Source organism: Anabrus simplex, chromosome 2 (genome assembly GCF_040414725.1).
Source record: "Anabrus simplex isolate iqAnaSimp1 chromosome 2, ASM4041472v1, whole genome shotgun sequence".
NCBI lineage: Eukaryota > Metazoa > Arthropoda > Insecta > Orthoptera > Tettigoniidae > Anabrus > Anabrus simplex.
In genome coordinates this window covers 721818071-721834292 of record NC_090266.1, presented here as the reverse complement: position 1 = coordinate 721834292, position 16222 = coordinate 721818071, and the positions used below count along the sequence as shown (strand labels likewise).

At 38.1% G+C, this 16222-nt stretch overlaps 1 protein-coding gene across 1 annotated transcript in view; it reads left to right on the top strand.

Moving 5' to 3' along the window:
* LOC136864403 (MOXD1 homolog 2) overlaps window positions 1-16222 on the top strand; it is a 795728-nt gene that overhangs the window by 581142 nt on the left and 198364 nt on the right. The window contains exon 6 of the mRNA XM_067141347.2: window positions 6041-6165. Within this exon, the coding sequence (XP_066997448.1) occupies window positions 6041-6165 (125 nt within the window). The remainder of the gene's footprint in view (window positions 1-6040; window positions 6166-16222) is intronic.

Here is a 16222-nt window from a genome sequence, read left to right as displayed (position 1 = left end):
GGTAGCTTTATTTCAGGGTAGATGGAGGGATATTGTTTACTTTTCTTAGGCTCGGACCAATTTATCCTAATTTCATGTGTAAATAACTCCGCTTACCGACTTCGTTAGATCCCTGCTTTGTTATACCAGGTGAAGATACGTGGGTGGAGGACTGGTCTCGATTTTCAGCAGTATCTTGTGTGTGATATGCCTGATACAAGACAGTAACTATAGAAGGTGGTGTGATAATATCTCCCTGTGTAGTCTGAATGTGAAACTGAGCATAGAGGGTAAAATTATGGAGAACAGATATACATTAAAAAAATAAATAAAGAAGGAAAGAAAGAAAGAAAGAAAGAAAGAAAGAAAGAAAGAAAGAAAGAAAAGACAAAAGGGAGATGCAATGACATATTAGTTCTTTTCATTATATGTTCGCGCATATGGATAAATCTTATGCAGTCTGTTAAATATTATCATGATGATGTTCATTATGCATGTTCTATATTAAATATATTTCGCTCTGATCTCCTCAAGGGCTGCATTTCTAGTATTTTGTAATTTTTCATATGAACCTCCATATGAAGGCAAGGGAACGAAATTTGTAAATTGGCTAAAGGTCAAGCCATCTCATCTGACGATTGTTTCCTTAACAGTAGTCTTATCCGTGTATACCTGCAACATAACCGCTGGAGAAGGACTTTCAGATGTTAATTTAATGAAATCTACGACATTACACTAGACAATCTACCTTTGTCCCGAGGTCATATCGGAGACGGGAAGAAGCCTAAGTTACTGTAGATTTGCTCTTACCAGACATACGGGAGCTGGGAGACTCAGGATTTAGATAGAGCTTCTATTGATCCCTTACAAGGTCGATTCATGTAATTACTGAAGTTTATACGGACACCCAGATTACGCTCTGGAAGTAAATTGGATCCCCTTGCATTGAAGATTTATGAACACAAAATTAAAAAGGCATGACTTCAAATATACCATTATCATTACGACTTTGTATGGCAGATAAGTTTTTTCTTTTGCATCAGTACTGTTTTTGCAAAGTCAATTTTTTCCTTCGAATGTTGCCCTGATCTAGACAATATTTTAATTTATCTCCAATCACTCTTCACTAGCATTTGTTACTCATCGTACAGGCTTTGTGATGCACTGTACGACAAAGGCACCCGAGAGGTTCAAGTATGGCGTGCCTACAGTAGTTTCAGGGCCTAAATCAGTGTTTCTTATACTTTTCAGCAACATATTTATTTTTGGACATATTCTGGACACACTTGTTTTAAGGGGTGTTAAACTCACCAGGACAATGTTGAAATTCTCTTCTCAAAGTTCTGTGTTGAAATTAAGTTAAGTTTAATAATAATAATAATAATAATAATAATAATAATAATAATAATAATAATAATAATAATAATAATAATATCTGGCTCCATGATTACCTTGGGTCTAAGGAGACACGGGTTCGATTCCCGGTCGGGTCGCAGATTTTAACCTTCGTTGGTTAATTCGGTCAGTTCGGAGGATGCATGTGTGTGACATCTTCATTATTAGAATTCTCACAGATGTGCAGGTCGCCTACCAGGCGTCAACTCGAAGGAACTCTACCACGTGTGTTCTCAGGAAACACGTAATAATAATAATAATAATAATAATAATAATAATAATATTGTTTTTACGTCCCATTAACTACAGTACTTCGATATTCGGAGGCGCAGAGTTGCCGGAATTTCGTCACGCAGGAGTTCTTCTACATGCCAGTAGAAGCTGACGTATCTGAGCACCTTTAAATATTACTGGACTGAGCCAGGATCGAACCCACCAACTATAATTCAAATTGTCATTGAGTTCCAGATTCAGTTCGGATACTAGGGTTCATATTTCCCTGGCTACGACTTTGGCCGCCTTTGGTTAATTAGTCTAACTCGGGGATGGGTGTATGTCATCGACATAATCCACATATTCATTTATATACAACACATCACATTGCTAGCTACCACAGAAACTCGTAATATTGAATAGGGTAAAGGGATGTATATTAGTGAAAGAGGTATGTTCGTGATAAATCATTGAATAAGTACTCGTATCATGAACTTCCCTATTGCAGAACAAGCATTTCAACATTGGTATTAGATCCCTGAGTTCCTAACAGATGTCTCTGGCTACTTGCGTTGGTCTTTATCGCTCTAGCGGACAGATGCTACTTATTAAAATATGTATCACGAACATACCTCTCTTTGCCCTATATCCTTCCATATAGGATTGGCGCCAGAAGGAGCATCCGGCCGTAAAAATAGGCTTAATCGATATTTATGCCGACGCAGGTAATCGAAAAAGTTTAGGAAATAATAATAATAATAATAATAATAATAATAATAATAATAATAATAATAATAATAATAATAATAATTATGATCCGGATTCATTTAATATAAAGTTTATTTTTTACCTTATTACAAAACTTACTACAAATCACAAACCATACTTTGTGTAGACTTTCTGTAGTGTCCAAAATATAAAACAATTCGGACAAAACTGAGAGAAACGGGAGAAGTAGAAGTGGGCTGCTCTGTAAGAAAATTGTGGTAGTGTTGAACGAACAATTAAATGATCCGAGAAACAGTGTTTCTCTTTAATCAAGATTGAGAAGTTGTACGACACTTTTCCAAAATTTCGCCACACAGTGGTTGCAAATGCCAGGACCAGAGGGAGGCTTTTATTATTCTGATCGTCCAAGAAGTGTTAAGAAAGCAAATTCGGTCTGCGATTCAGGGGCTGATGCTCTCCGCTCACAATGCAAACATTACTTTGATGAAGAATATGTTAACATTTTCTCGGAGCTAACGTATTAGCATGGTGTAGATGAAGTTATCTAGAGCTATGCATGATTAGGAGATTTTACTGCAGGCAATGTACATTGTTATTCACTCATATAAAGAGAGGGATTTATTCATCCCCATGCGAAGTTAGTGACTATTCCGTTAAGTTACGAATTTCGCAAAAGCTGTTCGTATCATCCTCCAATAGAGGGCAAGGCGCTCTGGTGGTGATATAAAATGGACCGATCACACACATATATACAGTGGCAGCGTTATCGTTGGAACAACAAACAGAACGATAACGATGATGGTTATATCATGTCTCTCAATCGTGACGTAAATACAGAGAGTATGCACGCAAGCTGCTGCCAGGACAAGGGACAAATGGCGGTAATCTATGCAGGGCCGCTATTGCCGACATGCAAGGGAACCCAAATATTGGACAAGAGACTTAAAAATTCAGTATCGACCCCGAGCTATACATAACTGTTTATCTATAATTAGTGCGACATCCTCTTCATCGGCCGCGCTTATGCTTTATTAACGTCACATGACGTTGACGTTTCAAAAAGGAACGTGAGAAACACCACTTGCACACTGCGATGAATGTGGTGTAATTTTCCGATCAGGATATTATAAGAGATTTCATCCCGAGACTTGGAAATTGACGCATTTTATGAACGCATTCCTTCCTCTCGACGGACAACAACTTGTAAGTTCACCACCATCTCCCATATCGACCTCTGTAGCCCTGACTGAAATGATGGACTATGGGGTCACTGCTGAACTTTTGCAAGACTTCTTACCCCATTTTAAAAAATAACTCTCAGGTCACATAAAACTTCTGACGATCAGGTACGAGTTTAACAGGTAGGTATCAGGTCTACTTACCGTGGTTTCCGACTGGGTAACCGTTCTTCCTTGAAATTTCTACCGAGCGCTACCCAGTCCTGAGCCCACAATGGTTTGCAACGTTGGCCGTGCGTGCTACCGTAGGCAATTTTTAATATCCACAGTTGTTATCGTTTTGTTTCATAAGTGATTGACTACCCCTGTGTCGATTCGCGGCTGTGTTGGGGATATTAACCAAATATACTTAATTCCTCTGACTCGGGAGCTGGTTATTTTTGTTTTTCCCAGTACACTACTTTTTATAAATGTACACAGCACACCACACTACCACAGACATATGCAATAATGAATGCATCCCTCCCCATCGCAATGGTGTCAGGAAAGGCATCTGATCGTAAAACGGGGTCAAATGAAAATGAAATGGCAAATAGCTTTTACAGCCGGGAGTGTCCGAGGACATGTTCGGCTCCCCAGATGCAGGTCTTTCGGGAGTCCCAGCATTTGCCTGGTGTAAAATGGGAAACCATCTTCAGAGCTGCCGACAGTGGGATTCGAACTCACTATCCCCCGGGTGCAAGCTCACAGCTGAGCGCCCCTAACCACACGGCCAACTCGCCCGCTCCCCTAAAGACAAGTAGAATTTTAATGGAAGAGCAACGCTTAGCATTCGCATCTCCGAATACCAGAAGTAAGTAGTGGAGTGTAAAACAAAAATAACATTATTATTGCAATTACATTTTTGTTAAAGTTGTTCATATTACATGATTTAGAATCCACCGAATGTATGGTGAAATCATCTTATAGTCTGTGTTATTGTTACACTGAGGTGTACTTTTAATACGTTGTACCACGATTGGTGCATCAGGTGACACGCTGGGCTATGAAGTTGGGTGGTGAGGAGGTAGAGAGGATTTGAATTAAATACTTTCTGAAGCCTTATCCACGTCGGAAGAACTCAAACTTATGATCGCATGCATATTGAAAGCCAACTTTTAGTATAATAGGATTGGTAAATCACATAGACACGAGGAAAAATATATTAAGGACGTTGACCCCTGTTTTCAGATATTAACCATTAATAATCCTGTGTACTCACAGTAAATGAAATTCAGTCAAAGTGCAGTGAACTCGCAGTTGCTATCAACGGTATTCTCTAAGAATGAAGTGAGGTCTCGGACGAAATTATAATTACTTCTTTACTTTGACTTCGCATTATGTTAGCAAAAGCTGAGCGAGTCAGAATGTCTTATTCGTAATTTGAAAGTAACATAGAGAAAAGTAGCGAAAATGGTCGCTGGTAAAATCAGAAGGGGACTATGGTAAGTTTCACTCGAAATGAGAAGCTGAAGGCTAGGCTAGGAATGAACCCGATGGATGAAGCAGTGGGCATTAGCGGGCTTTGATGTTGGGGTCATGTGAGCTTAATGGAGTAGGATAGGTTACCTAGGAGGATAACGGTCTCGTCCATGGAGGGTAAGATAAGCAGGTGGAGATCTAGACGAGGATGATTAGACTCAGTTTTTTGTGATTTTAGGTGAGATGTGTATAGCTAAGTATGAAAGAGTCTTAGTTGCAAACAGAGGATTGTGGAGGCGCATATTTAAGTCTCAGAAGCTTGCAGACTGAACGCTGACAGGCTTAACAGCCTATAATGGTGTACTGTATGTGTATGCTTGAAGCCACCTTAACTCTTCTCTTTAACAACTGATAATCCTTAGGGTCATTGACTCGCTGGCTCAATGGTCAGCGTATTGGCCTCCGGTTCAGAGGGTCCCGGGTTCGAGATCTGGCCAGGTTGGGGACTTTAATCGCTTCTGATTAATTCTTCTGGCTTGGGGGTTCTCCCAACACTCTCCGCTTCATATTCAGACAACATACTATACTACCAACCACCACAGAAACGCGCAATAATGATTACATCTCTCCATACAGGGATGACGTCAGGAAGGGCATTCGGCCGTAAAACAGGGCGAAATCCACATGTGCGACACAGTTCGCACCCACGACCCCACAGGTGTGGGAAAAAGCGGTAGGAAAAGAAGAAGAATCCTTAGGATCGTCATAGTGCGATTATTTTCTCCTGAAAGAGAGGTTATTGTACACCTTTAACCGACAAAGACTTCTTACGTCCATTTTTAAGTGTGAGCTGATTTCGTAGACTAACAGCAGACGACTAAATTTGCTGTGGTCTTAGCTGAAACTTCATGATATGTGTCTTAATCCGCACGGCCATGAATGCAGCAGGCTGCTTTGTAATTCATATGTCATGTTGTACACATAATAATGCTTGAATAAATGTGCGGTGCTTCATAGAGCTGTAAAATTCTCTGGTCTTGTATTAACATGTTGTAAAGTGAAGCGTTACATATGTGTGTTGACAGGCCGGAAAGTGAGGCTGCGTCAGATCCGAGATGAGGAAGAGCTATCGCCCATTGCTGCTGACAACAACTATGACTTCAGCTACCAGGAGTACAGACGATTACAGAAGCCGGCTAAAGTTCTACCGGTAAGTTTCTCCCCAATGCTAGCATGCACAGATGCGTGAGATCACTCAAGCAAATGAATATTTCGCAGGTGTTCAAATTATAAAACAATGTGCTTTTCAAAATGACAGAGTATGAGTAGATATTTATCGCCTTCCTGGATTAAGTTTCGGTTTAACGTCAAGAGCAGAGAATTTCCGCCTACTTTCATCATTTACACTTTACAAAAAAAAGAACGTAATTCTATATTTTATCTTCTAAATTAAAAAATGCCACATTACAATGGAAATTTGAACTGCATTATTTCAAATATCCAAGATGAATACTTTGTGTTCTATTTTCAGAACTTATAACAGTGTGAAGGAATTGATGCGTAGAACATCGGAAAAGGTGTTATATGAACGAATGTGGGTTTAGGTGATCACTCTGTTTACGTATCCCGAATTAATCTTGAACTGTTCTTCCCATTTAAGTGAACTTCCCGCTGCTGCAGAAAATGTATGACCCCCACACATTTTACTGAGGTCATTGCAGTCATCTGTTGAATACGCTCGATCAAGTATTTGCTTCCTTGTCGCGATATCTAAGAAAATATGAGTTTTGTTGACACATAACTGTGTGGTACGTTTCTGGAAGGCATTATCGAATATCTGCTTGGTGTCGTGTTTATCTTGAACAATTTCCTAAATACAATTTCAATTCAACAGAAAACCAAAATTCTCGAGTTATTTACTTATACCAACCTCGCACGATCAAACTATTCAGCTTTAATTGCATATACCGTAACTCTAATTTCAGTCAACGCACTTCAATTAAATTTTACGCATATTTAGAGTGTGGTAGAATATTTAAGCCACACAATAATTTCAAACTCCAGAGTTACCAACATTGTCATGCATGTTTCTTTTCCTATTACCATAGTTGAATCAATATAATATAAGAAAATATCATACAGACATCATACTTTGAATAAATTTACGTTGTTCTTGAAAATAGAATACAAAGCATTCATGGCGTTTTTTTCGTTTACTGGATGATACAAACACCAGCCTACCGGGATACCTTCGGTGTCTGTAATAATGCAATTCATGATCCCCCCGTATACGTTTATAATAATAATAATAATAATAATAATAATAATAATAATAATAATAATAATAATACCATTGGTTTCATATCTCACTGACTGCTTTTACGGTTTTAAAGACTCTGGGGCGCTCGACATTTTATCCCACAGGAGTTATATTTTTAACCCATGGCGCTAGAGCTCTGACGGGCTTTGACTTACTAAGCGATCGGTGCTCAGCTCCAAGGACTGCAGATTACGAGGTGACATGTGGTCAGCATGACAAATAGGAGTTCTTATAAATCTAGTGACACGAAGCTGACATATTTTGGCATGTTCAAATGCCACCAGACGGAGCCAGAATCGAACCCACTAACTTGGACCGAGAAAGCGAGTGTTCACCATCTGAGTCACGCAGCCAGACGTTTAACTTTGTATTCGGCCTGATCTGAGTGCAGTCCTCTTTGAATTACGAAATTCTGCTTCGAAACTCCCCAAATAAAATGATTTCCAACCCGATTTAACGAATGCAATCTGTTACTTGGATGAAATTGAGGAATACTGAGAGTTTCCTACCTGACTGACTAAATTTACAAACATATTAAACTGCATTTAAAATAGGAATCTGAATTTATATTGAAAAATCTGAAAATTAACATTCATTAAATAAATTACACACTTGTCGAACCTTGTACTCACACTTACTTGTTACCTGCTTACTTACACATACGTTATTTGAAGGGCGCCAGCTGTCACTCAGTACAGCAATAATAGAATGAGACTCTTGACTATCTCTAAGGTGTGGGGTAATAAGCTTACTTTTGACAACATACCATATAAGTTCTGGGAAAAGGAGATTGGCGTTCGGTTTCCCCATTAATTTTGAGGTTAAGATATTTTACTGTCAATGAAATGAAACTCTGAATTCGTTTGATAGAACAATATATATTCTTTAAATAATATATCAAAAAATAGTGAGTCTTGTTGCGATAAAACAGATGAAAATATGAAATTATGACATTGCAACTGACAGAAACTAGGCATGAATTTGAATTCTTCTTGACCGGACATTTAACAATTTATACGAAATATTTCCCTCACTGATTCACTTGACTGTACCTTTAACACTTTGAGTGTAATTACGACGTAATCCATTGCTCTGGTGTTTACTGTAGATGTGTCACGCCTAACGTGGTGATACATCCTTGAGACTGCTTCTTCTCCAAATCATCTGACTTCTTTGTAAGTCAATATGGTATGACCTCTTGGTAGGTCCAGGGTTGCCCTCTCTGACTCCTTGGTAAGCCTTGCGTCCGCGTCTTCCACTAAGTGACGGACCAACCATTTGGTCTCACTCTCTCAATGACCAATAATGGCTCACTGAGTCTTCACCATCTCTCGTTCACACTGGTTGGCTGACCACTTAAGGCCTCTTGATCTAGTAGACTACTTCACTGTACTGCATCCGTATAAGTAATGACTGACGCTACAATGTGCATCCACCTTATATATACGTTGGTTGACACAGCTACGTAATCTCCAAAAATAACAATGACATACTCCCACCTACGCGACAGATATTACATCCAGTGGTGAAATAGCCCGGAGGCTGACTCTCTGAGCGCATATTCTAAATAAATACAATGACGTTGCCATGGCGCGGCGATGACTTGGCAGAATCGCCATATCTTGCACAAGGTACCAACGTCACATCCCATCTCTGATATATACCACAATTCTCACTGTACAGGTATTGAGTGTTATACTACACATACGTATATATGCATACATCTAAGTGCAATCTTGCAAGCAACAGGCAATTGCAGAATTGAATAAAACGGATAATTACAATAATAGTAACAATATCACAGATAAAATAATAATAATACTGACATAATAATAATAATAATAATAATAATAATAATAATAATAATAATAATACAGATAAAATCATACAATAATAAAAATACACATATCATCTTGTAACGGGATTTGAACCGTTACAATTCGCCTCCCTCATAAATAAATCGAAGAACAAAGAATCGATTGATTTATGAACAAAATTATATATATAACACTGACACAGATAAACACTTTAAATGAGTATACAACAATAATTTTCTTTTTCAACATCCATACATTTTATAAAATATCACAAATATGAGAATTCTTCTCGCACATTGCCATCGTAGATAACTGTCCAGTGTCCCATTCTCTCTCTTTCTCTCATACAAATCACAAGAGTATAGCACTTGATTTAACACACACAAATAATTTTCAATAAATATACAACATTCTTCTCCTTTTTTTTTTTTAACATATCAAAATATTTTGTGAAAATTCACTTATATGAGAACTTTTCTCGCATATGGTTATCGCAGATAACTGTCCAATGTCCTGTTCTCAGTTTTGTCACACAGAACATGACAATGTAGCACTTATTCTTCCAATGCACCAATACGACACTTGGTTCACACGCTAATTCATGTATGTTAATTTTATTTTGCCAGTTTCTCACAAAATTTAATCATCTTACTCTTATTTCAACAAATCTCACGTGAAATACTTCTTTACATATATAATACTACAAATACCGACAATATCCCCTTCCTGATCTTTTAAGGAATATGCACACTTCCCGATACGGTTCACAATAGTGAAATACCCCTGATAAAAAAGAATAACTTCAAGATATTTCCCACCTCTGCAGATGATGAAATGGAACTCTGAGTAGCACTCTGTCACTCAAACGAATCAATTTTGCCCTCATTAACTTACATCTATCAAAAAAATCACATCCTACTTGGCAACAATAATTAAAGGATTAATACTATGGCTACAAGATGGTTCAATTATTCCGTAATCCAGCATAATGTTTATCTGTTCTTCGACAGCACTAGCATATTTAAGTGGAATGGGGTACTTGGGTCCTACGAATGATGAATGATCATGTACAACAAACTTGTGTTCATATACATGTGTTCTTCCTGGCTTATCACTAAATACATCTCGATGCTCACCTAACATCGAACACAACTGCTCCTCCTGTAATTCACTCAAATTACTTCTCGCCACTGTCTCATACAGACTATCCCTTGGATCCTGTCGTATAGACAAGTGACACACGTCAAAACATCTCCTCTCACTAGGAACACCTTCACTCACCTCCCTAATACCTTTACCAGAACACACGTTATCAACACTTACCTCAGACCCTTCATAATTCACACATACTTGTTTGCTAGTTTTCCCCCAGGACAAACACACACTACCCGAATCAAAGTCTAATCTAGCTCCATGATTTGCAACCAAGTTAGCCCCTAAAATAACTGAATACACAAGTTCTGGTACAACAAGGCATGGCTGAAACTTACAATTATCTTTACTTATGATCGGTACCGCTGTCATTTTATTTACTCACTTTGACTCACCCAACGGCTGTTATAAAATCTGATAGTACCTTCACTTACCTTATTCATATCACAATTTCCATCATTGGAGTTACTACCTCACTACTTACGTCATATTCTCGGCATTACAAGTACTTACATCACTTAACAGAACACTTCTTACGTCTAACTTACTGTTACCATTAATTACTTCATTATCTACGACTACGGCACTACTTAAATATCTCACTTAACATTACTTAGGTCACACTCACACTATACTTAAATCTACTTTCACTACATAACTACTTATAATAAATACCAGTTCACCTTCTACCTTCGGCCTGTCCACTTAACTTACCCGATTCCCTGTGAATCTGAAATACTCTGGCTCGATAACGATACCTTGATAACATTCATATTCAGACTATCATAGTCTCTCTGATAACTCAAACCCGTACGCCTCCCATCTTCCGATTCTCTCTGATTACTCTTCTGACCTTCTCTCTCATAACTCAAATACATACGCCTCACATCTTCCGATTCTCTCTGATTACTCTTCTGATCCTCTCTCTCACAAATCAAATCCATACGCCTCCCATCTTCCGATTCTCTCTGATTACTCTTCTGACCTTCTCTCTCATAACTCAAATACATACGCCTCCCATCTTCCGATTCTCTCTGATTACTCTTCCGATCCTCTCTCTCACAAATCAAATCCATACGCCTCCCATCTTCCGATTCTCTCTGATTACTCTTCTGACCTTCTCTCTCATAACTCAAATACATACGCCTCCCATCTTCCGATTCTCTCTCGTTACTCTTCTGACCACTATCACCATCAACACAACTATTAATCCTCTGCGGATCATGATCACCCCCTCTCCTCTGACACACGGCTAACATTTTTCCCTCTCCCTCTACTATACTACTTTCCTCAGCTATCATGCGCTCTCTCTTTCTCTCGCGCCCTTGCACACATTCTTTCCAAAGCCTGTCAATGAACTTGTCTTTCAATTCTCCTAAATTAGACATATTATCCCAGTATACACGAAACCATATTCTACTTTCACCGACAAAAACATTCGATAATATTATCCCTCAACTTATTTGCAAATCTTTTCTCAACTAATGTTACAAACTCCATAGGATTGAATTGTTTTCCAGTAAACTTAGGCAAATCTTGGTCCCTATTGTATAAACCACTCGTTACTACTATTTCTCTTGTAATCTGACCTTCTCTCATTTCTTGCCGTAGTACCCTCTGGCAATTCAAAACTTTTTCTTCCGCCACTCTCTCCGCATTCTCTTTCATTATTCTCAATTCTTCTTGCAGTTTTTCCTCTTTCTCTGTAACCTTCTGCGACAAAGTTTCTTGTTTATTCTTTAGTTCTCTGACCTGCCCAAGCTCTTTTTCAAACGTTTCTACCTTACTGACACATTCCCTCATATCTTGCCCCACTGCATTATGGATCTTGTCTAGTCTTTTGTCTATGATCTCGTGAATTTCTTCCTGATTACTAGAAATCTTATTACTTAACTCTTTGATATTCTCTGTACAAGTTCCTTTGACATGCTCAATTTGCGTATGAAGATCGCTCCGACTCGACTCCATTTCTTCTCTAAGGTCAACACACTCTTTGTTTAACTTATTTTCTAACTTGCATATTTGACCAGTTACCTCTACTATCTTAGTATCTATTTTAGAATTAAGTGATTCACTTAACCCATCTATTTTATCATTGATCACATTAAGATTTTCGTTACAACTACCAATCATTTCTTCCATTTTACTCCTTATGGAGTCAATCTGTTTATTACAATTTTCATTATTAGTACTAATTAACTCTTTCATCTCTTCCTTACTATTTTCGTTACTACTAATTACTTGTTCCATTTTACTACTTAGAGAGTTAATCTGTTTATTACAATTTTCATTACTATTGTCAATTAATTCTTTCATCTCTTTCTTATTATTTTCATTACTAATACCAATCATTTCTTCCATTTTATTACTTATCTCTTTCTTACTATTTTCGTTACTACTAATTATTTGTTCCTTGAGCCCGGTCATTTCAGCCTTAAAAAAATTTAAAAAATCTTGGTTCATTCCCCCCACGATTTCCTTTTGGGTTTCAGTGTGCTTCTCCATTTCTGCACTTTCCTGAATTTCCTCAGAATTTTCCATCGTACTCCCCTGCTCCCTACTCTGAATTTCACCTTGGATGTCCGCAGAAGCAATGACCTCGTCGTCACATGACTTGTTATTGTCTTCCTTGTCCATCTTTGGTTCACTAGTGATAGTACGCGATCTCAAATTAATTTCCCTCTTCAGATCCCTTGACATATCCCCAAAATACAAATATATATTACAAAATTACACTCTTGACATTTACCGGTAATAATTTCCGTTGGCTTAAATGCGCACACTCCTCCCAAAATGAACCTATAATATGCTGTCATTCAGAACAAATTCTGAATTTATTCGAGTCCCACGTTGCGTCGACACATTGAGACTTTCTTAGATTGCTGACTAACTTTACAAACATATTAAACTGCATTTAAAATAGGAATCTGAATTTATATTGAAAAATCTGAAAATTAACATTCATTAAATAAATTACACACTTGTCGAACCTTGTACTCACACTTACTTGTTACCTGCTTACTTACACATACGTTATTTGAAGGGCGCCAGCTGTCACTCAGTACAGCAATAATAGAATGAGACTCTTGACTATCTCTAAGGTGTGGGGTAATAAGCTTACTTTTGACAACATACCATATAAGTTCTGGGAAAAGGAGATTGGCGTTCGGTTTCCCCATTAATTTTGAGGTTAAGATATTTTACTGTCAATGAAATGAAACTCTGAATTCGTTTGATAGAACAATATATATTCTTTAAATAATATATCAAAAAATAGTGAGTCTTGTTGCGATAAAACAGATGAAAATATGAAATTATGACATTGCAACTGACAGAAACTAGGCATGAATTTGAATTCTTCTTGACCGGACATTTAACAATTTATACGAAATATTTCCCTCACTGATTCACTTGACTGTACCTTTAACACTTTGAGTGTAATTACGACGTAATCCATTGCTCTGGTGTTTACTGTAGATGTGTCACGCCTAACGTGGTGATACATCCTTGAGACTGCTTCTTCTCCAAATCATCTGACTTCTTTGTAAGTCAATATGGTATGACCTCTTGGTAGGTCCAGGGTTGCCCTCTCTGACTCCTTGGTAAGCCTTGCGTCCGCGTCTTCCACTAAGTGACGGACCAACCATTTGGTCTCACTCTCTCAATGACCAATAATGGCTCACTGAGTCTTCACCATCTCTCGTTCACACTGGTTGGCTGACCACTTAAGGCCTCTTGATCTAGTAGACTACTTCACTGTACTGCATCCGTATAAGTAATGACTGACGCTACAATGTGCATCCACCTTATATATACGTTGGTTGACACAGCTACGTAATGTCCAAAAATAACAATGACATACTCCCACCTACGCGACAGATATTACATCCAGTGGTGAAATAGCCCGGAGGCTGACTCTCTGAGCGCATATTCTAAATAAATACAATGACGTTGCCATGGCGCGGCGATGACTTGGCAGAATCGCCATATCTTGCACAAGGTACCAACGTCACATCCCATCTCTGATATATACCACAATTCTCACTGTACAGGTATTGAGTGTTATACTACACATACGTATATATGCATACATCTAAGTGCAATCTTGCAAGCAACAGGCAATTGCAAAATTGAATAAAACGGATAATTACAATAATAGTAACAATATCACAGATAAAATAATAATAATACTGACATAATAATAATAATAATAATAATAATAATAATAATAATAATAATAATACAGATAAAATCATACAATAATAAAAATACACATATCATCTTGTAACGGGATTTGAACCGTTACAATACTGTATTTCCATTAGGAGCGGATCACACTGCTTCTTCCACAACTCTTAATTTCGCCAGAATCCCGTGAATTATATCATTCTTAAAATAACATATTGATAGAATCCGCATCAGTACAATTACTTTCCATCTTACGTTTTACCTCTTGTATATTTCCAGTTGTACTCAAGTGTACATCACCATTATATATAGGTACTATAAAGCAGTATTCATGAACTGTATTATTTGCTTTATATTGCATTTTCCACCCGGGTTTTGATCGTCTAGTTCGAAACCATGGTCGGACTACACAAGGGGAGCTCTTCTACTGCCTTGTAAAGACGCTAATATGAGGGTTGATACTTTTAATCCAGGTTAGAAATGAGGAAGGTGATCAATATAGCATCTACGTGACCACACCCGCTATGACGAAACGAGGTAGAGGCTGAATTTGTTTGATAATAAGAGTGAAAGGATTCGTGGGCTATGAAACCTATTCATGGAGTTGAGATGAACCAGCGAACAATAACTTCAGATATTACTAAGAGAGGAATTTACAAATTATCTGTGTTGTAATTCCATAGATAATGAGGATTAAAAACAATGGACTTCCCTCGTTTGACTTTTCTTCCAAGCTTCCAGCTGATCGTGGGTCCCTGTTTGATTCCCGGCCCTGATTTATGATTGTTTTTCGGAAGTGGAACAAGGTACACTTGTCATCATGATAACAGTATTGAGAAGAGAACTTCCTTCTATATAAAATTATTGAAGTATCGAAAGAATAGACTGTTATAAGTAGATTTCTGTGATTTCTCACCCCATTTAAGCATTGGTGCGGTTTTGTTCCTAATACTAGATTTTTATCACGTTTACAAAGCACACAAGTTACTGGGTCCAAATTAGATCATTCGATCTGGTTTGATTCCCGACCATTTCAAGGATGTTAATTCTGGACTGACGGCTAGAGCGTGATTCAGCCTCGTGAGACCAAATGAGGTGCTGTCTGATATGATAAGCAGTGGACCTGGTCAATAATGGGACTGAAGGTGTTGTCACGCTGACTACGTGGCATTCCAGTACCTGCAGACCAGCCGTCGTCTTGATAGGGCAAGGGCCCCACGAGCTGTTGTACTTCGGGTTTGTTTGTTTTTTAGTAACTCAGACTGAACAACACTGTTTTTAACCCAACTTGATGCCTTTAATCCCGCATCAGTTCAGTGTATTTGAAGGTACCGAAATACGACAGCCTAGCGCCGAATGATTTACTGGCACGTAAAAACTCCAGAGAGATGAAATTCCGGTCCTCAGTGTCTCCGAAAACCGCAAGAGGATTTCACTAGTACGTGAAATTAGTAACAATATTATTGCAAGTTATTGGGCTGATTTCACATAACGTGAATTCATCGGGCTGCTGAACCAAGCCCACTAGCTAGGTGGATCAACATCAGCATCAAACATCATCTGACCTAAAACCCATTATTAGAAATGAACAAAGTGTGTGGAAATACAGTAGCCTACATATATATATCCCATTCTTCTGGGAAGTATTATTTGTATTCAGTGCAACATTCCTAGAGCACCCAAAATTAATTAGAACTTGACCGGAGATTTACGAGTTTTCGATCGTCGTAATGAATAATTTAGCACAAATGGTTTCGTGAAAACCAGAACAACAATTGTGATGATACCAC